The sequence below is a fragment of the Takifugu flavidus genome, chromosome 5 (assembly GCF_003711565.1).
Source record: "Takifugu flavidus isolate HTHZ2018 chromosome 5, ASM371156v2, whole genome shotgun sequence".
Classification (NCBI taxonomy): domain Eukaryota; kingdom Metazoa; phylum Chordata; class Actinopteri; order Tetraodontiformes; family Tetraodontidae; genus Takifugu; species Takifugu flavidus.
Genome location: NC_079524.1, coordinates 2751616 through 2775595, shown reverse-complemented (window position 1 = coordinate 2775595; position 23980 = coordinate 2751616). Strand labels below are relative to the sequence as shown.

The window sequence follows — 23980 nt, the reverse complement described above, 5'->3', positions numbered from 1 at the left end:
GTGAGCACACAGTTGCAGCTAAAGATCCCCCTCAATTTTATTAACTTGTTTTTTCATTTTTTTGTTACAAAAATCAATGTTTTTTTTTAAAGACTACAACACACTATAGACAATACATAACAATAATCCACATTTGATTAGTTTGGTAATTTCATATCTGATACTTTTAAGTACAATAAGGATTTTTCTTCTGTTTTTTTTCCACCCTCTGGATTCTGGTTGAACTTCATCACTGTGTTGTTAGTTTGGTGAGAACATTTCATTGAACACACTGGTTATGTATGTATACTTGAGTGTAACATGAAAATTGTGCTCCTGTTTGCAGCTCTATAGTTTTGCAAGGCATGCAGACTACAGCATATAGCATTTTCTTAATTCAGCCACCTCTTTGTCTTTTCTTTTAATCCTGAAACTCCAGATGTCCATGTCAAGAGTCCCAAAGTCGCCCTTCTGATCAAACCGGGTGCAACTGTCAGGGAGTTTTCACTGAGTGTCTTGTGGTTTCGCAATGCATCTCTTCAAGGCTTCAGAGGCTACAATCGCATGTACACACACGCGCACACACAGCAGATACAGTATCAAGACAAGTGTTATCAGTCCACATACAGCAAACACTTTGTACCTGTTGTGAGAGGACACTATTGCACAGAAACTGTCCTAATCGGAGCAGGAGACAGTCTTGAAATGAAAACAAGAAATGAGCCCGTTTTTTATGACACCTCCACAAAGTACGTAAGGCTGTAGCAGTGCTTTACGGCGGAGGGGGGAGCCCCCCACACACACACACACAGATACACACGCGCGTGTGCGCCCCTCTGATTTTCGGTAATAAGTCTCTTGTCTATTCAACAAAGGCTCTATGTCTATTCAAGTCTACGTTGAACAGCAACAGTGGTTCCGTGTCGCTAAGGTAGTTCTCTAAGAGCTGACTTCATGCTGTTACGATCAATGATGACAAGTCGAAAAGGGTGCGGGGATGTCCACCAGCCTCGATACCATCCTGAGCGCGCACGTGGAGAAAGTAGAGGCGGCGGGTTTCTATTGCAGTTTCAGTGCTGAGCGGAGTCTCGCCAGGTGATGGAGGGCCTGGGTGTGTTTCAGGTACAGTCGTTGGCCAGTTGAGAGCCAGAGCAGCAACAGTTCGGTGTGAGTTTGAGTGTGTGAGTGTGCGTGTCAAGGAGAAATGGTGGAAATGGGTAGAAGAGGAACTGTCAGGCCTTTACATGTTGAAGCCGTATGCTGGGGGTTGAGGGGGGTAGCCAGCAGCGGGGGCGGCAGGGTAACCTGCGGGGGGGTAGGCATAGCTCGGGTAGGCCGTCTGGGGGGTCACTGGAGCAGGTGAGGCGGTCAACATCAGCTGCTGGCCTGAAACACATATGCAGTCACTGTTGGGCTGTTTGCTACCGAGACATGTATTCTGTACATAGCAAAAGACGAGCGAGAGCACCCCCTGGTGGTGAATTGAAGAAACTACGGATAAACAGTATTTTAAAATTGATCTTTCTTTTTTTTTTAAATGCTAAATAACATAACATAATGGACAGCTGAAGCGCCATTCCAAGTTTCACTTGACTGCTGTACAGCTCAACCTACCAAACACCATCGGCTGAGGTTCTGTCACCTCCTCCTCCGTTTTTCTCTGGCTCTCTGCCTCCTCCAGTTTGTCCACCTGAGGGCAACAGAGATAAGAACACAGATGAGGCAGGGTTGCATACATAAATCAAATGTTTTACACTGTTGTCTTGACACTTAAAACCACATACTGACTTTACAGAAGCTGCAAAACAGCGTAAACTGCTCTATCTCTTAGTTTTGCTGGACACCTACCACAGTTTGTAGATTTGACTACAAATTAATAAACCAAACCTTTGAGCTTTATTTGTAGAATGCAGCAGTTATTTCATATGAAACAAGTATTCATGGAAGGGTAGCACAAAGGATTTATCAAAACAGTTTCCTTAAGACAACTAAGTGACAGAATAGCTAATGTTACCTTAGACAAGATGCCATGCTGGTTGTTGGAAAACTTCCAGTTAAGTTTCAAGTAAAATGGTTACGTGGACAATTCAAGGGTCCCATCACCCACATGACAGAACACAGAACAGTACGCTCAGGCCTCGGTGGTATCGTTTCCTGCAGGCAGTGTCTGCTGACTGTTTAGTTTTACTATCAGCAACTACGTGAGCGTTAAAATGCGCCTTTAATCTGGACAGTTGTCACTGATGAAAAACAGACAATAGTCACACAGTGAAACCTGCTGATGTCAAGAGCTGATTCCACCGAGGGCGAATTTACTGTTTCTTTACTGAGGTTAAAGAAATATTATTAAGGTAAAGAATAATCTACACATGCCTATATTATGGTTCTACAGTTCCACACATTCACGCCAAAATAACTGTCACGTGCAGCCAGTTCAAAGCTGTGAGCAGGAGCTCCAGCACAATCACTGTGTTTCTGATCTACGCCGGCTGTATGGAGCTCAGAGTTTATGCTCATCTCGGCTGACGGGAGATCTGGTCAGCAAATTGGTCACCTGGTCAACTGTCCTGGATTTGAACTATTCCACAAAATGTGAATAAAAATGAATTCAGATGTGAACGGATCGTCCTCGCTTTCATATCGGAGCACGGCATCGGTCTAATGTCTATGAAATGTTGTGTGATGTTTAAACCCGGAGTTAGAACATGATCCAGCGCGTCTCCTCTCCCCATTAAAATTCTTGTGTTGCGAATGCAGACGGATGCATTTTGAATTTCATGTAATAAATAAATCTGCTGCACCTTAAAAAACGACACGAGACACGGCCCTGAGGGAGTGGCGTTAGCAAGTGAGAGGATTCTGTTAGACCCAGAGAGGATAACTCCGGTCCTGAAGAACTAGCTAGTGCACAGGCTTAAGCTCCAGCCACCCAGAAAACAATTAAAGTCATCGGGAATTACACAGCGATGGCCCGAACTATAAGATCTCAGTATTCCAATATTAGGAAATCCCCATTTAATTCCAATGAGGCACGTGTTGGTGCTGACGTGAACAAAAGCCTGAGCGTACTACGGCAGTTCTTGAAGGCCAGAACTCAGAGGCCCGCTCGTTCTACAGCCCATGCTAGGCTCCTACATCAGAGATAAGTAACAAGAACAGACAGGACACATAAAAGGAATAAGAAAAGAGGGCCAGAGACCGTCACCTTTGCTGCAAACGCATCGACCTGGAAAAGAACCCAGAGAGATGACCCCCAGTGACCTCACAAGTCTACAGGGCAACATTTTCAGGGAATTGCCAGGCACTTTATTGTATGACTACAGAAAGTTTTCTTCTTTTACCTTTTCATGTCAGCGTGTCTGTGTGAATCAAATCAGCCAGAAAAATCGTAAAATACAGTTGCAGGGTACAGTATCTGCTTTGCTTTCTGCTGGCGTACTGACCTTTGTGAGGTACTCCCTCATGACCTGGATGAAGTACGGCATGGCGAAGTCCATGATATTGTGCCTCCAGGCCAGCTCCAGCACTACGTCAGGATGCAGCAGGTCATAGGATGCAAAGAGGCAAGCAGCAAAGCACTCTTTCCTGCCTTCCTCCAGGAACCACTGAAGCAGATTTTCTGCCAGCTCAGCATCCTTCGACTCTGCAGCGTACAGCATGGCATCCTGGGAAAGACAGAAACTCATACATGAATTATCCCCCATCCAGAGAAACAGTCTTTTATTACAAGCGAAGTCTCCACAGTATGTTAGATACAAGCCAACTCCATCCTCGGGAACAGTGAAAGAGTTTGTTGTCCGCGTCCCAAATATTTTACCTTGTAGAGTTTGTCCTTCTTGCAGAGCTCAACACTCTGTCTCCAGCGGTTGTTACCCTTATAAAGATAAGCAGCAATGCGTCTGAACTCGATCAGGTCGTGTTTCTCTAATCTCTGCGCCAGGCCAATGGTATCAAAGTTGTCGTAGGCATCGATGGACGCTCTCAGACCCTGTGGAATAACACGTTCACATGAAGACACGTTCCGATTCCAAACCCGGTGACACGAATCACTGCAGAACATTGTGAACATCATATACATCTTCTCATCACCGTCTTTGATGTTGGTAGCTATTTGACATTGTTCTAAATTACATACAGTGATTAGATTCTAAGCTCCACCTGAATTCATTGTGTTCTTCCTCATCGGAGGTCAACACACAACATTGGGAAAGACCCAACATTTAAAGTTATCCAATAATATTTGCCAACGCGCATGAAAAAGTGTCGCACCCACCTGATAGTCTTCCTCCTCTGTCAACAGGTTGTTGAGTGCCTCGTTGACAGACTTGTTGTTGTGGTTCTGGACTGATCTCAGGTAAGGCTTAACCAGCTTCAGCTGGTTCATCTGGAGACACACAGGCAAACGCTCGATGTCCACGTTTGGCAGCGCACGTTACAGACGAAGGAGGATTCGCACTGGTTACCTTTGAGAAAAACGAGACCGCTCGGCTGTGATCAAGCCGTGGAGACAAGATGGTCAGCAGGTCGTTGAGTAGGAGCGGTTTATAGTCCAGATAGAAGGAGAGGGATTTATAGTACAGTTCCACATTGGCCACCTAAAAAAAAATACATAGAATTAGAACATAAAGGTAAAGAAGCCTGAAAAGGAACCAAAAGATCCAAAAGCTCCTTTTTGATTACTTTTGGGATAATGTCTTTGAACAGCCCTTCTTTCCAAGCTTCAGTCGGATGAGACATCATCGTGAGGACTGCGTTGTCGTACTCCTCGTATTTATCGTAAAGGAAAACCAGCTCTGCCCAGAGGTGAGACTGCTCTGCTGCACGGAGGACCTGTCACATCACAGGACATCAAAAGACTGTTGTTCACGAGTGCACCCCACAAAAACAGCATTTGTAAAATCTGGGAATGTCTGACACAACATAAACATGGAGAACGGGGGCTAATTAAGGTTAGCGTCATCTTTTGAGATGATGGAGAATTATCCCTAATATATATTATTTTTTAAAAAGGGTCTCCTGGCACACAACCTTTGGAATATTGACTCTGGACCAGAAGAGCTCCAGGTGTTCCCTCATCTTCTGAGGTTTGAACTTGGAGTAGAGGATGGCGAGCTCTGTGAACATGCCCATGTGAGCCCGCTCCAAACCCAGCGCCGCCTCCAGCAGCGCAATGAGTTCCTCGAAGTACCCGCGGTCCTGATAGTAGCTGATCAGGTCTTCCAGCTCGTCAGCGTGGATGACGATGTGGAGGCCGCAGATTTGCGCCAGACGGAACTCCTCCCCATCCACGCACGCAAAGCAGACCTTGTGATCAGAGACGGTTTTAAGTTAGCGCGCAACTTTCATTCGGAGACACAGTTTCAGCATTTCTTAACATCCCTAAGTCAGTAGTGAATATCTTTATATCATATAGAGATCAGTAGATGTTTCACAGCATCAGATTTAGCTGTTGGATAATCTGAATAACCTCCTACCTCCTTCCATGTCCGTGTGCTGTTGGCTTTCCTGGCACTGTCCACGGCCGCCTGGTACTCCCCGAGATGTACGAGTGTCGAGGCAAGACGGGCAAAGTTGGAAACGTTGTTATACAAGAGCTTCGCTGCCTCGTACATGCCTTCCTCGTAGCATCTATCGCCCACCTGAAAAAGCGGGGAAGCACAAAGATCAGATACGATAACACAAAATCCCGTTCATATATTCCTGAAATGAGTCCTACCTGCTGGATGTGAGCATTGTTGGGTCCACTGACGAACTCCTCCAGTTCGGCCAGACGGTTTGTTTTAGCCAAGGCGAAGATGAGCTCCGTCTCCACGTAGGACTCTCTGGCTTTCTTTCGAGCCATCTGCAGGAATTTCACCAGATCTTCCCAATTATCTGCAAACCACAAAAGAGAGAAGATCAACCTGCACCAGGAGACTGCTGGAGTGAGGGAGGAATCCAAGCTTACTGTTCTTGCTGGCTGCATCGACCACCTCCATGTACGCAGAAGGGTCGACAGCTTTGATGTACGAGTCGATGGCCTCCTTGACGAGGCCTCGGTGCAGCTGAGCTCTGCCCAACTGGCTCCACACCGCAGGTTCGTTACAGCGCTCTGCAAACTCGTAGGCTCGGTCCAGGTTCCCTATGTGCTCTATCAATACCTACAGATGTAATGATGCACACAGGTGGGAATTTGTCTTTAGGATGCTGATATTAATGTTTTTATCTGTCAAAACTAAATCACACACTTAGGATACCTGTATTGCAGAGGTGTTGACATCAAACTTCTTGAAAATGGCAAACGCTTCTTCAAACAGCTCATTGCTGATGGCGATATTAGCAATGTCCGGAGCGTCGTAGTTGTCTAGTCTGTTAATGTACTCCATCACCCGAGTACGGTCGGCCTTGATGGCAGTCAGAATGAGCAGGTTCTGGAGGTTTCTGGAAAAAACAGCCACACCAGAGGGTCTCACGTAAATAGAATCTTGGGGTTTGTAACTTAAGAGTCCTACTAATTCCTGCTCTACCTGTGCTCGCTAAAGACAGAGTTGTCGAGTACGATCTTTTCCAGCAGTTCAATCAGCTCATTGGGAAGGTCTGCAGTCATGAAGGCCTTGACGGTTACTGAAACCTCCTCTGGGTCCTGGGTCTCTGACAGGGCTGTCTGCACCACCTAGAGTGAGGTTAAAAAAAAAAGTTTGGTTAGGCAATATTCTAAAAGAGTCTTCATTAATTAAAAATTCAAAAACAAAGTGAAGCATTTAAGAAAAAGTAACCTGATCGATAAGTTGTCGTCTGTATGGGTTGTTTTCTTCAAGCACATTTGCCCAAAGCTCTGGGTCTTTCCGATGGACCAGATATCTAGCCTCACTCTTGAATAAGGAGTTTTCATTGCACACCTAAGAAACACAAAAAGGAAAATTCATATATTTTTTGAATCAGAAAAATGGCTTAAAGCTATACTGTTGCAATTAGCTCACCTTTATAAGGTCCAGGTCACATTGTCCTCTCTCATAAGCTACACAGGCCAGGTGAGGGTCTCTCTTCTCACAGTATTTTCCAACAACAGCGCTGTCGTAGAATGGGTTCTCTTTCAGGAAACGCTCGGGCGTATTGTTGCTATCAATATAGATCTTGGCCAGCGCATTGTGAGTGGCCGGTTCCTCGCACCCTTCATGGATGCGAGACTCAAGCCATGGTAACAACAGCTTTAACCTGAGAGGATAATGGAAAGACTGAAAAGTGACCTTCATAAAAAATCACATGCAAAATTATTTGTTTTTCCTACACACCTTACGTGTGTAAATTGTAATATGGTAACACCTCCGCTAGGTGGCAGTGATGTAAGTAAAGCTTTTCCACGATATATTTCTGTTCACATTTCTGACTTGGCCACATTAATGTTTGTGCCAGGGTGATCTTCCCAATCACATTTTTTTCCCCAACATTTTAATTCAATTGTCTGAGAGTCTGTTAATAATCTAATAAAACAAGGTATTAAACCACTAATCAAATACCTGTTCCTCTTTTCTACTTCCTCTACTAGCTCATCAGTGGAAAACTGCCCTCTGACCACCATGATCAGGTTCTTGATCACATCCTCAGCACAGTCGACATCCAACAGTCCACCTATAACCACCGGTAAACGACTGGGATTCACCTGAACAGGACAGCAACATATTCTTAAATGAAGATGTCACCGTGGAGCAAAAATAAGGTGGATAGTGATGGTATCTACTTATTAAGCCTAATTCAGAGACTGTTACCTTTTGCACGTAGATTTCAATGTATTTCTGGAGATTGTTGCGGTAGAGATAGAGCACCAAGTCGTGAACAAAGTCAAAGCGATCACACACGATGATCAGAGGGAGCTGATCTGTAAGCTTGGCCTCCTACAAAAGGGAAAATTAGAATCAAATGCATTAAATGTGTCATGTTGTGGAAAACGTCCAGTGAGACGCATCATAACTGCAAGTCTTTTTACCTTGAGGAAGTTTTTGACTCTCTCTGGGTCGTAGCAGTTGCTCTCTCGACAGATTCTCTCCACTTCCTTGATCTGACCTGTTTTGCAGGCAGCCTGGATGTACTTAAAGTGAACATCAGGCTCCTGACTGAAATTCACAATCGATCCAAGGAAGTAAAACAAACCTTTGATCAAGACATCAGAGGAGAACAGCAAAAAAGGTTAGCCCAATCTCCCATGAATAAGAATTTCTTTGGCTTTAATCCAAATCTGCACACTGAAGCCTGAGCAGGCGTGACACCTACCCTCATAACTCTTGAAGGATTCAAAGAGTTCCACTAAAGACTGAGTCCCCAGCTGCTCGTGATACTTCGATGCTACCTGGACGCAGAGCTGCAGGTTCTGCCTGATGTTAGCTGACAACATGGCTCTCAGACATTCCAAAGAGTCTTCAACTGACAACGAGCCAAAAAAGTTCACCAGCCACTAAAAGAAGAACCGAAGCAAAGAAGAAATAACACAGAGGATGAGGAGGGTAAAGAGACGGGAGGGAGGACAACGGTCCCAGGCGGGAGAGAACACCCGCAGGCGTACCTCAGGGTTGAGCAGATGCGTGTGCACCACTGCCCGTTTGATGTCGTACAGATCTGTGTAGTGTTCAAGAGCTCTTTGCAGGAGACCTGCCTTCTCGCACAGCTGGGCCACATGGGCCCGGTCATAATGGGTGAACATCTGGTTCCCGAGGATGGCATCTGCGACCTTAAAAAAATATTCACACACAAGTGGGGGCACAAGTCTCGTTTTAAATGATTCCACTTGAATACTCCGAATACTGCGAGTGTTTACCTGGGGGGCATGTATGAGGTTCATCTCAAGCAGGCGAGTCTGCAAGTGTCCTTCGGCGGGACGGTTGTTCTTCAGAGCGTCCAACAGGAAGGACGTGCACTGCTGGATCAGATTTCCCTCCATGAAGACGTCAACAATCTAGCAAAGAGGGCAAGACAAAAAAGAAATGAAAAAGTAGTTTTGAGTCCCACCATTATAGGAGACAAATACAAAGTCAGACAGGAACAATTAGGAATCAAAGCCACGGCAGCATGTTGCATGACTGTAATCGTTTAAATCCAGAAGTTCTCTGCTTGTGATTAGAACTGAGAAGAGTGATGATGTGGCTTTAAAAGGGGAGGGGGGGAAGTCACTGACTTAGTAAATTCTTTGCATTGCTGGCACATCTGGAACAACACAGATGGAGGCTCCCACACTGGGCACTTTGTGCTCAAGTGAGTGTGTGAGGGTAAACTCGCAGCTCTTAAAAAGGGGAACATGTGGACCTGTTGAGTGAGCCCATTTGTGCATTACCTGGTTTATGTTGGCCAGCGGCTCCTCGTCCTGGACAAGCATCTGGGCGAACTGCAGGCCCTGGTCTGGATTTACACGCATCACGTTTCTCAGGAGGAAAACCCAGTCAGGGGTGTAGCCCACCTACAAACGCCAAATTGGAGAAAAATGCAGTTGACTAGTCGAAGTTTTAGTTCCCTAAACCCTAATGAAGAATCGACCATAAAGGCTGACCAAGCATTGTTTTGCAAAGTAATAAACTTCACAGCAGCATTTTTATTTTAAGTTCTAACCTTTTTGGCATAAAGCACAATCTTCTGGAACTGGCCAGTTTCAGCAAAACACTGGATGACCTTGTTGGGGACGTTAGCTCTGAGGTACACGCTAAGAGCTAAAGTGGGATCCGATGCCTTCACCAGGTCTCCCAGCTCTTCTGAGCACTCCAACTACACACAAACAAACACAGGTCTTACTCGGGAATTGTGATGGTGGAGCCGGTGGGAAAGTTCAGTGTCTTGATGTCCAGCATCATGCTGATTAGAAGCACTGCTGCAGTGTCCTGATCCAGCAGGCCTACCTTGTCCTCCTTCAGCCATTTCTCCAGCAGTTGCTTGCGGCCCTGCTGCAGGACAGGCCGGCACAGCTCCAAAGACTCAAACTTGTTGAGCTGACCCTGGTCCAGCAGAATACCAAAGTACTGCAACAATGGGGAGGCCTGACCTGGCTGAGCTGGGACGCTCTGGAACTTACGAATGGTCTCTGCAGTGCGGAGAATTCCCTGAGATGGCAAGAAGAATTCCTTCAGATATCTTCAGACTACAGAACGGTCATGGTAACTTGGTGGTGAAAAAAAAAAAAACATACCTTAGGTGCCGAGGCAGCAACCTTTGCAGCCTCTGAATAATTTCCCTGGGAGAACAGTGTGTTGAACTTCCTCGCAAAAATCTCCTCCGCCCCAGCGAGATTGGACCTTAAAGCTATCCTCAACGCCAGGTCTGGGTTCTGTAAAACGTTGGTGGCGTAGTTGACGATGTTTTCCTCTTCAACGCAGACTGAGAGGACCTGGAGCAAAAACAAAAAGAGAAATCTTGTTTTAATATGCAACCTAAAAATGGCCGCTGAGCCATAACCCACTGGTAGCTCCTCACCTGACCCTTCTTGTTCACCCCAATGATTCCTGAGGTGGCTTCATGTGGAGCCGTGACAAAAATGGTCTCCGCGCTAATTCGATTCATGTAGATGCAAACTCCAGACTCCAGGTCGTACAAGTGAATGTAACCATACTTTGTGATCAAATATATGACTCCATGTTTACTTCCAATCTGTAAAAAAAATCAACCAGAGAGAGAAAACGTTAACACAAAGCAGTGACTATTAGTTTAATAATAACAACAATGCCAACAGCTGTTTCCTCACCTGCATGGCTACGGGAAAGTCTGTCTGCGCCTCTGGAGGGAAAAACACATCAACGGCTTTCTTAGCAAAGGGCTGGTTCCCTGCAGCTGGCTGACCGACTTCAATGATGTGCAACTGTATGAAGAGCGTCAGCATATAAGGGATGAATTATGCTTCTGCGTAACACCAACAATACACTACACTAACCCAAAAGACTCTCTACAGACAACAGCCACCAAGGAAAGCAACTCGTTTATGATGTAATTCCACTTAGTTCTTTTTTTTAGGTCAACAATTACTAATTACCTACAGTTAACAGTCTATAGTTTGTTCAGTTTTGCTCCTGATACAGGATATATGAACGGGAAATAATGCTGGGACTAGTTTCTTTGCGAGGACATGACTTAGACGTAGCACCATCACCTTTCCCCCAGCTTGCGAGCGCACGGCGAAGCAGAAGAGGGTGGAAGGTTTGGTGTTCCCCTCCACTTTGAAGTCTCCAAAGGCAGCAGCGTGTCCCTCGATGGGCTGGGACACTTTCCTGTCGACTGAATACAGCTGCATGGCTCCAACCACGCGGTTTTGCTGTGGGGCACAAAGTTTGGAAAACGGATTTGCTTTCTGTCCCGTGGTGCCAGGATGAGGAGTCCTTTAATACGGTGCATTTGTGCACGGACATGTTTTCATACCTGCGCGGAGATCCCGATCAACAGCAGCCACTTCTGTTGCTGATCAGTTCTGTAGTTGATGATCTGACAGCCTGCCAGACTGGCGTGCCGGTCGAAAACCTTAGCGGGCTGAGAGTCTCCCTCCATGCTCCAGTGATAGACGGCTGAATCAGTCACCAGGGCGACGGTGTTCACCGATATCCACTTCCAGAACATCACGTCTTCTGTCATGGTGTGAGCCTTTAGTTTACTTTTCATCTCAATGTTAAAGATCTGCAGGGTCTTGGCAGCTAAGTGGAGGCATGAAAAGAAGTGAGAGAAGCAAAGAGAAATACAGATCACAGCCGGGAAATGTAAAACAGTATTATAGTATTCATGTGAGAGGAAAAGCAAAGTACTTTGTCCTTCAATTTACACTGATTATTCCTCATAAAAAGATAATAAATTGCTGGATGCAGTAAAAGAAATAATGGACATGAAACCCAGATGCTTAAAAATATACTGTATATCTCTATAAGCAAGTTTTTGAATGCAAATGAGGCTCAAATGAATGTGGAATGTTGAATGAATGTAAAAACACAAGTGTGCTGCATTTTAAACAGCAAACATAACATCCCACTCACCTCCACTATAATGAGGAACCTTGGGAAATCTCAAATATCTCAAAACATATGCAAATAACATGAAGAATGTGCCGAGCTAAGTGCACAGGAAGCACTGATGAATGCTACATTCTTTGAGGAGATGTGAACTGCCAAGAATGTCTGCTTTTTTAAAAAGAAAGCTGGAAAACGATTCCTAAAACCGGTCACTTGGATCTAAAGTGATATTTCACAGCTGTAGAAGAGAAGAATTAAAGGTGTGGCTGCACACACTTAGTGTCTCCGTCATTCTTTAGAGTAATATCTGATGAAGCAAACCACACACACACTCTACCAGCACACAAGTCATGCCGACACATGTATAGTTCTCATAAAAGTACGATGGCTTCCAGTTTGTTGGCGCATGGCTGGAGAAGTGCCGCTAATAGATTTGTAGCTGGAATTTCAATTGATTGATGACTGGCCAAAATCGTTGGACATACTTGAGATGCAGGAAGCTTTTATGAGAGAGACATGGCTGCTATGTCACCACAACAGAGGGCCAGATGGGCAGACAGACACAAGGAAACTCACCGTCTGAGAAATGATGAAGCAAGGGAGAAAAAGCAAAGTGTCAATCAGGTGAGTATAAGGAGAGAAAGCCGAACCAGAGTGGAACGGCGTCGCGTTAAGGGGGAGAGAGAAGCATTAAAAGAGAACCGTCGTGATCAGCACTTGCTCTTTGTGGGCTGAGTAGAAGCCATTTAGTAGATTCAGTTACACACCCGGTGTAGCCACACAGCACTGACATCGTGGCTCTGAACCAAACGTGCTGTTACCTTTCAGTGCGATGACTTTGCTGGCAGGGTTCATGATGGCGCTGTCGGCAGAGATGGGCCTCCTGATGGGGTTGGTGGGGTCGGACATGTCCACAATCACCACCTGGTTCTGGTCCCCCACCTTTTCTCTGATGCAGATAAACTTGTCCGACTCCATGGTGAGATAGCTGAACCCGATGTTGGCGGGGTTCACGCCCATGTTCTGCAACTGAAGAGGGTCCAGCATTAAACCAGATGTGATCAGACGTCATCTGGATTAGTTACTGTTAAATATGCAAGGAATGACATGTAATCCTCCCATGTAATTCTTCATCTCGTGATGTCAATTCATGATTTGGTTTCATTTGAACTATTTATGAAACAGCTTTTTTTTTAAAAAAAAAATAATCATGAATTACAGCTGCAGCGATACAGCAAGCATCCACCCAGATTTGAAGCCCAGGCTACAAAAACCTCCCTACATGTTTGAAATTCCTCTTTTAAATATTTTCTAGCTGTGTATATCCCAGCTACAGATATGAAAAAACATATAGCAGTAAAGTTAGCAACATCTGATCAGGAATATTCCAACTTTTTGAAGCATCCACGTTGCCTCGACAGGGTGAGATATAAAACACAACCTTGCAGTGAGAGAAAATAAGTGGCAGGTAGATGAAGCTGTGTTTTAATTTAAATAGCAGCAGGTCTGCCCTAATTTTCCCAGAATCTCTGTAAAGGTTGTTTTCCCAGACAGGAGGTCTGGCAGATCATGGAGCCAGGGGACGAGCGTGGGTAAACCTCAGGCAACAGTTAACATTAACAGACTCCTATTTTATACCCCTGTAACAGCATTTAATCTCCTGAATTTACTGTAGCTTTTTAATCATCTAAACCACAATGCTGCATTTAATTCTCCCTCTCAGCAGCCAGCTGTGAAGAAGTTTAAGTATCACTGGATTATAGCCTTAAAAAAAATCTATTACTGCTTAATAAATAAAATCAGGGCCACCGACAGTACAAACTTCGATTCATTATTCAGTTAAATCTAGTTTGTGATCATGACAAAAACTACAAAACAAGAAATTTAAGGATACACACACACACACACAGATGACTGAACCCATTTAATTATGCAGTCTGAGACCAGCAGGCATCCACAGACAGAGAACAAATCATAACCGAGGAGTTATCGGGATCCAAAGCATCAAAACAGGAAGGAATCTTCAGTGAGAGATTGACTGAGGGCGTCCAGTGAATCTATTGTGCATGTACATCGAGCTGCGCCTCGCTGCCAACTCGCTGCAGCGCGTGTGCCAGATAAAGACAGCATTAAAGCCAGAGAGAAGACCTGAGGGAGGACTGGAGCCATCTGCTGCACTTCCGCAAGACTGCCAAATCTATCAGTGGAAGGAGAGGGTTGGGAGTCCGCAGTCAAGACAGCGGAGGTGCAGACACAGACAGGACATGCTGCAGCATCCTGCTAAAGAAGAGTCCTCCATGAACGGGCCATTGTGGAGGACAGAGGCCGTTCTGATAAATATGACTGTTAGATGGGAATAGAGGAGGAGGAGTTCCAGTAAATCCAGGCCTGTTTGGCTTCAGTAAAAGGTTGTGCAACCGACGTCTCCCACCACTTTATCGCAGATAAAGACCGTAAATAACCGAATAAAATCAGACAGACACCTCCAGTGAGTTACCGCCGCGTGCACGGTTTGCTCGCCATCGTCTCAGCACCTACGGGAAGGGCGGACACGGGAAGCCGCATCTCGGTGACAAAGGCGGCGCAACTTCTCTGATGATACAGAGCTGACGGTATTTGGTGAGTCACAGACGGGGCGGTTGTTCTGCTCACGCATGTTCCAGCAACAGCTGAAGGATACGTCGGAAACGCAGGGGAAGAAAAGGCAGCGAAAGGCCCGGAGCGCGTGGCCTGTACTCGATACTCCTGGATGATGATGTAACAAGGTGAAATTGGTAAGGGGGGGGGGAATAATTCAATCATTTCCAGTCTTATCTAAAAAATAAAGTCCCAGTTGTACCACACAATGGTGCAGAATGTATGCGAATATATCGTTATTGCATTTCCATGAGCGAACGCAGATGCGGCCTGTTAGCGTCCCCCCCCCCCCCCCCATTATTGTGTCCTATCGTAATGACATTTGCAGGACGCAAATAGGGCCTGCTTCCCTCATCAATCTGGCACATCTGCTCGCCTGAAGTGGTGGCATAATTTCATCAGGCCAGATGCAGCAGAGCACCAGGGTGCTGTTCGTAGTGTCGAGGCAGGTCGGCCTCTCAAATGGAGTCAGCAGGACAGCGTTTTTGAGCTCTGGGGCTGCAGCACAAGCTGTTCAAACACTCGGTCGCAGAGATACTGTCGCTCCAACATGAGTCAACAACATCTTTTTCCTCCCCTTATCTTCCAAGCATCCTGACTGCAGCTCATATCCCCCATATCCCTCGCGGCCCACTCATTCCACGTGAGCACTGATGAATGAGAAACTGACATGACCATACGCGTCCCTGACCTCGTCAGATAAATCAAAACAGAAGCAAACACGCGCATGAGGACAGAGAGTAATGTCAGGAGGGGGACCTTCCCACACGGGTCACCGTTTGTGATGGTGTCATGTAGCCATGGCTACAGGGGTTATGTCTGAAAACGAATGAGCCTGAATTCTATAGCAGCTCTCAGAAAATCCAGAAAATATCCTCCTTATTGGAGAGGAAGAATGAAGATGTCTGGGACAAATGATCTGCTGTTGTCACACACAATCGCTAGTTTGTAATGGCCCTTCATCATCTGGGTACATTATACTCTTAAATCCTGGCCCAGACTACAAACACTGAGCTGTAAAAACAAGGCCAAGGGGGGGAAAAATGAAATGCTACACAACTTGAGGCCCAAAGTCCTTGGATTGCAAATTCCAGGCATTTTTCACTCTGCTGGAACCACCTTGATTCACAGAGGGGATAGCTGGCGTTTCATGGTAGAGGCGGAACATAAAGCGGTCTGCTGCTTATCACCACCTCCAGCTTTTTTCTCAGCGCAGAAGAAAGAGGTATGTACAGCGGAGTGACATTTCAACTAATGACCCAGACATCGTCTGGTACTGCACTGGCCTCCATCAAAGCAGCAACAGCGCGCAAGTCTTGTCAGTGAGAGGCGTCTTGCAGCCTGCAAGCTCACAACAGTGTGGTAGATAAAGGATCTTTGGCTGGCAAAAGTGGGGCTTCTGGTCGGAGGAAGGGAGCGGGGAGAGTGGGGGTGGACTACTTTTTTCCTCTGAGTGAAAGGCCATTTCACTGCCTGATGTTACCATAACAACAAGCTACAGACCCAAAAAAAGGGTGCAGGGGTGTGTCACCAAAGTTTTTTAGGGATGCAGGTCATGGAGGTGCTGTGGGATGATCTGTATCAAAAAAAAAAAACAGAGTGGGAAGGGAGGGGGGCAAACATGGAAAGAATCCTTCCACAGATGACCACATAACTGGCTGTTTGTTTCCTTTGTAGTCGCAGTGTGTAAAAGGACATTTTGTGCTGCCAACCAAAGACTGCAGGGCCTTTTGAAACTTCCCACACCATAAACAGAGCCTCTGCAGCATAAAAAACCCAAACAAAATACAGTCTGCAACTAGATTAAGGTACTTTTGGTCCCCACCTCTAATGCATTGCAGCTGAACGATGACCAAAGAGGACGTTGGGAGACATGTTTCCAGCACAACAACATTGCAACCACAGAGCTCATGTGCAAGAGTCAGAGTCAAAAAATAATCAGCTGTGTGTGTAGGGGGGGGGGGGGGGGGGGGGGACCGAGTTAAAAACCCGCCGGTGTCAGACGAGCAGGTTGCAAATGACAGCAGCGTTTTCCATCTGAAACAGGCTGGAAAGAAACTGCGGCGTGTCCGAACTCTGCTGGTCCGCATTGGGGCTGTGTATGATCTGACTGGTCAATTTCTACAAGTCATCATCTGCCCGGCAGGAGAAAACTAGGCCTGTAGCTATATTGAGCACCACCCTGCAGCCGGATTTCAGATTCCATTTAAATGCGACATGTGCTGTTTGTGCCGGCCCACACAGGCAAGCAGACCGTGGAAAGCGAATAGTCTGGAATGATTTTGGAAGTCTTTATTTCCCCCCGATGGCTGCTTACCTGCAGATGTTCCTGAAATCGTATCGGCAGTATCTGAGCCATTTCTGCGGGGGGGAATTTCTCTGTTTTGAAGAATCCGTCAGGAAGGAGAGGGGAAAGGGAGAGCAGGAGGAATGTATGTGTTGTCCTTTCCGGCCTCAAATTTCCCCCAAAAGTCAAAAATGTGATGGGCAGTACCGGCGTACTCCGGTGTCTTGCGTTGTTATCACACGAATCCGGCGTCTGCTCCCATTCAGAAGCCCCCCAACACAGTCCTGAGTCCAAAACTCCGCGCCTCCGCTAGGAAAACTAGTCCACTGGAACTACTCCACAGGCAAACGCGTAAACCGTTTTCTCTCCGGATCATGCAAAGACACGGGGCCGCCCCAAACTCCTCTGCTGGGTTACGGTAAGACGCCTCCCTCAGAAGAAGCACCGTGGGGGGGGGGGGGGGGGGGGGGGAGTTAACTGAGCTGGTAATGGAAGCAGTCGGACGTCTGCTTTGTACCCCTCCGCCGAAGCCCCTTCCCCCTTCCTCTCCACCAACTTCGAAATCAGGGCTCGTGACACGCGCCCCACCTTTGCACGGTTGTTTGCGCGCGCACGCCCATAAATAATTCTTCCAAGTGATGATCAGAAGATTAATAGATTTGACAAATATGAGCGACTACTTTAGAGTCAAGCATTCACCCTGTATTAACCGTGTGACGTCTCCACCGTGGTGGTTAAACTTCACATTGATATGTATTATATTCAGTGATATATTCATTTAAAATGCATTAGAATGTTTGGGTGCATTAAAATGTAGTTTTTGTTAGTTGGTTTCCATGATTGCACTTAAACCAGTGTCAGACACCTGAGGAGAAGCGATGCCCTAATTGCCCCGAATGCATGGGCAGCATCATTCAGTCCAGCTCTTTCTGAACCTTGATTCTGTCATGGAAAGTTCAGTTTTTTAAGATTTGATCCAATGTGGTGGCGAGATTGCAGAGTCGTCATTCACTGGATCTGTCAGTAGAACTTGAAACGCTGACTTTGTCATTTAAAAGTGATTCATGATGATGTTGTATTCAGTACAAACTTAGCATCCACATTTATTCCAATATCATCGTCCACATGAATAGAAGCACAGTGATTGCCATCCTAAGGTAATTGCACTTTGTAAACACATGATTATCTGCGCTTAAATGTTTCTATAAAACTGCACTGGACCTTTAAATCATACTTGAATTGGCTCTGCTTTGTTGCAGGATTAGGATGGGGCTTCGCAAAACAGACATTATTTTACAGACAGGAAGCAAATGTACCCAGAATCATCTGATCAAGAAACAGCATAAACACACACACACACACACACACACACACACCACACACACACACACACACCACACACACACACACACACACATACACACCCAAAAGAGACCAAAAATCCAGACCTTGGTCTCTAACGGGCAATTATCAGGCTTGTTAATAATGTTAGCGCCCCAAGCATGATGTCACATGTTTCATCAAACTCAAACTGATCAAATTAGCAAAAGGAAACACATGAAAGAACACGACAAAGTTTAATTCGTATACGTGGCTCCTCCCATAACGCACAGGGTTGAAATCTGCGCCAGTCTTCTGTCTCAAAACCTTCTAACATTAGAGGAAGCGGACTGAAGAAAATATATGTGCTTTACATCATTTTGAATTAAATCATTTTCAGTGTCTAATGCAACAAGAAAATAGAGGTTCTTCAGTAAAGATAGTGTCACTCAGGTGGGAAACCTTTACAGCGGTTTCCTTATCTTTAATGACTGGTGCTCCTGACTCTGCAGTGGGATTTCATGGGCAGGCAGGATGGGTTAAAAATGTGGTGTGCTTGGCCTGACTCTGGCTGTTTATCAGAAGCAGCCGGTTCTGTTGGTGGTGTGAAATCATCTCATCAAGCGTGCAGAAAATCTGAGACAGCAAAAAAGACATGAAGACGTTACGTTAAACAAACACAGTTTAAATTTCTCCGTTTCTGTCTTTCCGTCTTCCGTCTTTTCACCTCTTCATTCGTCTTTCCCTCTTTTCCCAGGGCATACCCTCGGAGCTCTTCCAGGAAGCGAATGGGAATGTTGTAGACCTTGTTCTCGTAGAGCACGGCCAGGGTGTATGGCTGCCGGCTGCTCTGGGCTGAACTGTGTCGAATGAGAAAAGCGCCGTCCTGCAAGAACAAATGAACACAAAAAGGCAGGAAATCCCGGCAAATTTCAAAGAACGACTAGAAAATTGAAAAAGAGAAAAACTAAAATGAATGGTCTCTTCCGTTTAAACAAAAAGCCCACCTGCTAAACCTTCAGTTCCTTGGTGTTTTTGTTTAAAATGAAACATGTTTTGTACCTTTTTGACCCTCAATAAAAGTGCTTCCGCCGTCTTCCTGTTGCAGTCTCCAGCAAACCACTCTTTGCCCTGACATGACATCTACATATCAATAACTGGGAAAATGGTCACAAACTCAGGCGAGATGCCTCCTCCAGGTGGATCACGTACCTCAGTCCCAGACTGTTTGGTTGTTCTCACACCGCTAGGTAAAACTTTAGACAAGTACAAGTTGTGTAAAAGTTTAACTCCTGCAATATTAGCAATGAAAAATAAACCTCAGTCTCACCCGCGGTCCTCGTGTCTGCCACAGGGATCGGAGAGCTGCAACCAAGACAGAACGCTGATGTTAAACGCTGAATTTAACTGCACTGGCATCAGCTGCAACACCAAAACAAACACTGGACCTCTCCAGCCTCTCCTCCCTGACTTTGGCCTCCATGTTTACAGGCGGAGGGGGTCTCACGCTGGGGGCTGGCGGTGGAGGGAGGGTGGCGGCCAACGTAGCGCGCCTCATTTCAGCTGTGGGTTCAGAGACGAGGGAACGCCATCAAAATGGTCTCGCCGATGTGATTGGCGGGAACATTTATGCATCAAGTGCAGGGTTCTGGTAAACGAGCGCACGTGTACCTGATTTTTCCACATTTAAGGAGGGCAGGGTGGAATGCTAAAACAAAGAAAAGGAAAGGAACGTTAAATGGAAATGCTCGGCACCAGCGATCGCGAGGCCTCGTCAGGGAAACGAAAACACTGAGCTCAGCAGACGGACTCACAGACTTTGCCCTGGGAACCGGAGGCTTCACCCTGCTGAGAGAGAACGCTGATTTATCATGTGTGTTCGAGGGGATTCAGCCTGAAATGACTGTTCATCCAAGACGGATGAGATGTGGACGTGTTACAGTTTAGTCCAGGTTAATCTGTGTCATCACACACTGGTGGCATCAGGATGGAAGCACTCACATGGGTGCGGCAGGCGCCCCGAAGTGTGTCTGTGGAGATGGAGGGGTCATCATTGGCCTGTGAGGAGCAGGACTGCAGGCTGATGGTGAGGAAGAGGAAGGGAATTGTCTTTCACAACATATGCAGCCGTTATGGAAAATGCTGATCTCTGATTTTCATGATCAGAGACGGTTCTCCTGAAGTCTGGTGCAACTTACCCTCAGTGGGCTCTAAATACACGTCATCTTCCTCCTGGAGCAATAAAATGGACCAAAGTGCGTTTAATATAACTGGAGATGGTCAGTGTGGCTTCTGTACTTAACCCATCTCGTTGGGGCTACATAAGTGTGTTGCAATTAAAAAAAGATTCAATCTATGGTTAGATGTACCTGTTCTTCATTTGGGTCCAAGTAGACATCTGAAATGCAGACGCATGAAGTGATTTTTGTAGCATTTGTGTCACACAGCCAATCAAAACACAACACCGAGTGGCAGAAATAACAGGGCCTGTGTGTCAAGTGCTATAAAGTGTCATTGTGATTTCACAAACATGCACACACGTTGTATCTGACGTTTGTGTGGGATGCTCATGTAGCTCAGGATTTTTGGCAGACTTGTGCATCTCCGTGCAACCGTTCGGTCCATTCAACGTGCAGTTCACGGGTTTTACACAAGGTGGCGATCGCTTTCTTCCAAAAAAGAACCCTGTTTCTGCATTTGGCCCGGTTCTTTCTTATGATTTTTCCAGTTTTAATTGATAAATAAGTCATTGTAGGCTGTAAATAAACTTTGTAGGCTAGAAATTTTGTGTTTCTGGGGTTTCTGCACCTTCCTCAACTGGAGGGGGTGGGAGACTCTGCACCGGCGGAAGCAACAGCCTCTTTTTCCCAGGCTTTTCATTTCTGTCTATTGCAGGTGCTGCGACAAAGAAAAGGTAAAGGTTAAATTATTTATGCATGCAGACGGTGAAGTGAGAGTAAGCACAGGTGAATAACCCACGTTTCCTGCCGTTGGGGTCATTAAATGGATCCTCGGCTTGTTGGTGGGATTTCTACAAGACAAGTCCCATTATTTTAATTCATTTGACATCTTTAAGAAAGCCTTCAGTATTGGGATGGTGGGGGAGGGGTCATCTGCTGTTACCACAAATCTGCCAGATGTGGGTGGAGGTGGCGCCTGCCTCTGTGGAACAGCAGGTTTGGCCACTGACCTTTCTGAGGAAAGCAGCATAACAACGTTTGAGATTTGACTGTTGCTCAGGTTATGTCCCAGCCTCAGCTGCAGTAATGAATGTTACCCAGATAAACATTGTCTGCCAACTGCCTCTGGGGCACTTTTACAGCCGCACGCTGACACGGAGGCGCTTCATACGTGTCGCCGTCTTCTTGACCCTGGCATCACAGAAATCAGATTTTAGCCTCAAACTCAAACATTTACCATTATAAATCCTCAAAAGAAACAATTGCATGTAGGAAACAGCAATTTCAGAATACATTTGGGAAAATACCATGTAATTAAAGAACAAATAAAGGGAACGTGCTGCCTCTCAACTTACATAATCGCCCTGCGGCCATCCCACATTGTTTTCTGGAAGAGATGATTCAGTAAACGCACTGATGACAGTAAGTTGATCAACTAATGAGGAAGTAGAGAGGAAAAACGCTACATTCGCACTCTAACCTGTCCTTCTGGCTGGTGCTGGAGGTCCACTGTGCCTCACAGAAAGAGAACAGTTAGGATGCTGCAGTGCAGTTTGATTGCAGGAACTAATGCATGAACTAAAACTTACGAGCCCTTCAGCTTTCCAAAGAATCCCTGCAAAACACAGAAACCAGACAAGAGCTCAGCCTTTCATTAGTAAACACAACCACATTCCTGGCCGATAGCCATTTACTTTTAGTCATTGATCATCTGAACCTCGCGAATGAGGAAGTACGCTGTCAGGCACAAGGCTTTTATTTCATGGGTAATCTCCAAGTGCAGATTCAAAGGTGCTTTTTGCTCAACTTTTATCAAAACACAGAATACAACATAGTCTAGCTATAAATGTGCTGTCATTTCCTCAAGTTACTAATATTAAGATATTAATGAAGCATGTCTACAACCATAGATTGTCAGAACAGATGTATACGACCCAACATAATCAGGAAATGCATCAATGCACAGTATTGAAACAATTGCCCTTTTTTGAAATAGCAGTAATTGACACCCGATTCTTGCACATACAGCTACGTTCATCAACACCGTTGATGGCAGCAAAATTGGGAAGTGGGGATGCAGCGTCTGTTCTCTCACAGTGGCGCTGCCATAGAGGAAGTGGTGATGCACAGGTTACTAAATAACATCTATGTAAAGAACGATGGAGGTGGCGAGAGGTCGCACAGCTTCCGCTTCTTTATCAGGTTGCTGTTCACAAATTAGAGCAGATGATAAGGACAAAGACAGCTACCCTTTTGTTTGTGTAGTGTCGAGTTTCTTTTTATAACAAAAGAAACATGTTTTGAATGATAACTGCATTCAAAACCTGCTTTTGGTGAAAACTTTGGTTCTTTTCCTTGTGAAATTTGAATCTCATCCTAAAATGAAATGATCAGAAAGCCAACAGGAGGAAAAATGAAGAGAATTCTGATGCAAAACAGGACTAAAAGAACACCTTTCAAATGTTTGGGTGCTTTGCCGATGAAGGGGAGGCAATCATGAGATTTGATATATTAACAGAATATATAAATCCATCAAATAAACTCAAGCAGCACGAAGCACACATGACTTTTGCCATAATACCAAACATCTAAGTATTACACCTTAACTACAGAAGGAATTATGTTGTTCAGTTCAAATGAATGAAATGTAAACTATCTAAAAATAAAGCGGTAAAAGAGGATGCATGATACGTACTGGGAGAGGTCGAAACAAAAGTGAAAGCCAACAAATTCAAGCAAAGTCTCACAGAAAAACAAACATCACTTATTTCTTCACTTCCCTTTTAATCCTCCCAAAGTGATCCAAAAGCTAAGAATCCCCAACAGTACTTTACCATGGCCATGATGTCAGGACGGGTCTCCCGGCTCAACTCATTATTTTCTTGGATGTGAGAGGTTGAGAAGTTGGAAAGTGCGTGAGCGAATGAGTGAACATGAGCGGCAGCTCTCACCCTCTCATTTGCATTTCCGACCTGTGTGACTAACCTACTATTGTTCACCTCTTCCAGATCCTCAAACATGCCTCTAAATGTCCCGCATCCAGATCTTCTGTGCCCTTAGCTCACTCATCATGTGAAGTAAAGTAGTATCACGTTGACTCAGAAACAACGGTGAAAGGATATAAAAGCACCATAAACACTCGCTGCATATATAGAGATTAATGTCGATGAAATAGGACCATGTTGGGAACGATTCCCTCCACAGATTTAAGGAGAAAAGGATGTAACTATGATGGAGAAACTTACAAGTTGTAAGGAAAATGTGTTGTTTTCGGGATTAATTCCAGCAGGACAACAGTGAGACCTTGTGTTTGTTGGTGCGAGTGCGTTTGCATGCTGGCTCACTGATGATATTGAGACGTGCACATACAAACATGCAAACATGTGCAAATGTGATGTGTTTGATAGCGTGTTCCTCCATGTGCTGGTGTACATGTTTCCTATATAACTGATGTGTGGGTTTGCAAACGTTGTTGAGAAGAAAGAACCAAAGAACTTCTGTTTCTTCCTTTACGAAATACAGTACGAAACATTGTTTGTTTGTTTGTTTGTTTTTCCTGCTTAAGTAAAGGTTTAACAGCTGATTTGGAATCAGCAAAACCGTATAAGTGATCTATCCATAAATTGGATAAAAAA

General features: G+C 45.4%; 2 protein-coding genes and 1 long non-coding RNA gene across 9 annotated transcripts; 1 reads left to right on the top strand and 2 right to left on the bottom strand.

Annotated features, from left to right (window-relative positions):
* Positions 1 to 12: 12 nt before the first annotated feature.
* cltcl1 (clathrin, heavy chain-like 1) lies at positions 13 to 17255 on the bottom strand. Of its 5 annotated transcripts, none has more exons than XR_008950748.1 (33): positions 16876 to 17254; positions 12743 to 12950; positions 11344 to 11612; positions 11078 to 11239; positions 10676 to 10789; positions 10408 to 10581; positions 10124 to 10321; positions 9837 to 10037; positions 9553 to 9705; positions 9281 to 9403; positions 8768 to 8905; positions 8516 to 8680; positions 8227 to 8407; positions 7943 to 8106; positions 7725 to 7850; positions 7476 to 7618; positions 6939 to 7173; positions 6735 to 6857; positions 6486 to 6631; positions 6216 to 6399; positions 5927 to 6119; positions 5696 to 5853; positions 5454 to 5618; positions 5008 to 5283; positions 4660 to 4809; positions 4443 to 4574; positions 4253 to 4363; positions 3797 to 3967; positions 3423 to 3644; positions 3321 to 3338; positions 3179 to 3205; positions 1594 to 1669; positions 1317 to 1365 (listed from the first exon to the last, which is right to left on the bottom strand). XR_008950748.1 is itself a non-coding variant. In XM_057034124.1 (32 exons), the coding sequence occupies exons 1-32, from the start codon at positions 16915 to 16917 to the stop codon at positions 1220 to 1222; spliced, it is 5076 nt and encodes a 1691-aa protein (XP_056890104.1). In that variant the 5' UTR covers positions 16918 to 17255; the 3' UTR covers positions 13 to 1219. The 5 variants fall into 5 exon arrangements, 3 of the variants coding, with proteins under 3 accessions (XP_056890104.1, XP_056890105.1, XP_056890106.1); XR_008950749.1 differs by having other exon boundaries at positions 3185 to 3205; XM_057034124.1 differs by lacking the exon at positions 3321 to 3338 and having other exon boundaries at positions 13 to 1365; positions 16876 to 17255.
* LOC130526458 (uncharacterized) lies at positions 5797 to 19261 on the top strand. The gene is made up of 3 exons (XR_008950750.1): positions 5797 to 6055; positions 7505 to 7675; positions 18923 to 19261. It is a non-coding gene; the product is annotated as an uncharacterized LOC130526458 (long non-coding RNA).
* si:dkeyp-117b11.1 (SH2 domain-containing protein 6) lies at positions 18404 to 23328 on the bottom strand. Of its 3 annotated transcripts, none has more exons than XM_057034129.1 (19): positions 23180 to 23328; positions 21935 to 21960; positions 21826 to 21854; positions 21701 to 21732; positions 21443 to 21536; positions 21289 to 21359; positions 21145 to 21196; positions 20974 to 21063; positions 20535 to 20563; positions 20364 to 20397; positions 20167 to 20245; positions 19980 to 20010; positions 19837 to 19873; positions 19614 to 19728; positions 19496 to 19530; positions 19378 to 19421; positions 19228 to 19296; positions 18893 to 19051; positions 18404 to 18801 (listed from the first exon to the last, which is right to left on the bottom strand). In XM_057034129.1, the coding sequence occupies exons 1-19, from the start codon at positions 23186 to 23188 to the stop codon at positions 18685 to 18687; spliced, it is 1152 nt and encodes a 383-aa protein (XP_056890109.1). In that variant the 5' UTR covers positions 23189 to 23328; the 3' UTR covers positions 18404 to 18684. The 3 variants fall into 3 exon arrangements, with proteins under 3 accessions (XP_056890109.1, XP_056890108.1, XP_056890110.1); XM_057034128.1 differs by having other exon boundaries at positions 19980 to 20013; positions 23180 to 23327; XM_057034130.1 differs by lacking the exon at positions 23180 to 23328 and adding an exon at positions 23041 to 23179 and having other exon boundaries at positions 19980 to 20013; positions 21289 to 21536.
* Between the last annotated feature and the right edge of the window lie 652 nt (positions 23329 to 23980).

What these genes read in the sequence shown, in the direction of transcription:
- cltcl1 (XM_057034124.1), bottom strand. Translation starts at nt 16,917, where the DNA reads ATGGCTCAGATACTGCCGATACGATTTCAGGAACATCTGCAG. An exon ending in GAGTCAAAAACTTCCTCAAG is followed by an intron (nt 7,851 to 7,942) that starts GTAAAAAGACTT and finishes TCCCTTTTGTAG; the next exon opens with GAGGCCAAGCTTACAGATCA. An exon ending in GAAGTAGAAAAGAGGAACAG is followed by an intron (nt 7,174 to 7,475) that starts GTATTTGATTAG and finishes TTATCCTCTCAG; the next exon opens with GTTAAAGCTGTTGTTACCAT.
- si:dkeyp-117b11.1 (XM_057034128.1), bottom strand. An exon ending in GATGGCCGCAGGGCGATTAT is followed by an intron (nt 21,537 to 21,700) that starts GTAAGTTGAGAG and finishes CTGTGATGCCAG; the next exon opens with GGTCAAGAAGACGGCGACAC. An exon ending in AGGGAGGAGAGGCTGGAGAG is followed by an intron (nt 19,531 to 19,613) that starts GTCCAGTGTTTG and finishes TCTTGGTTGCAG; the next exon opens with CTCTCCGATCCCTGTGGCAG.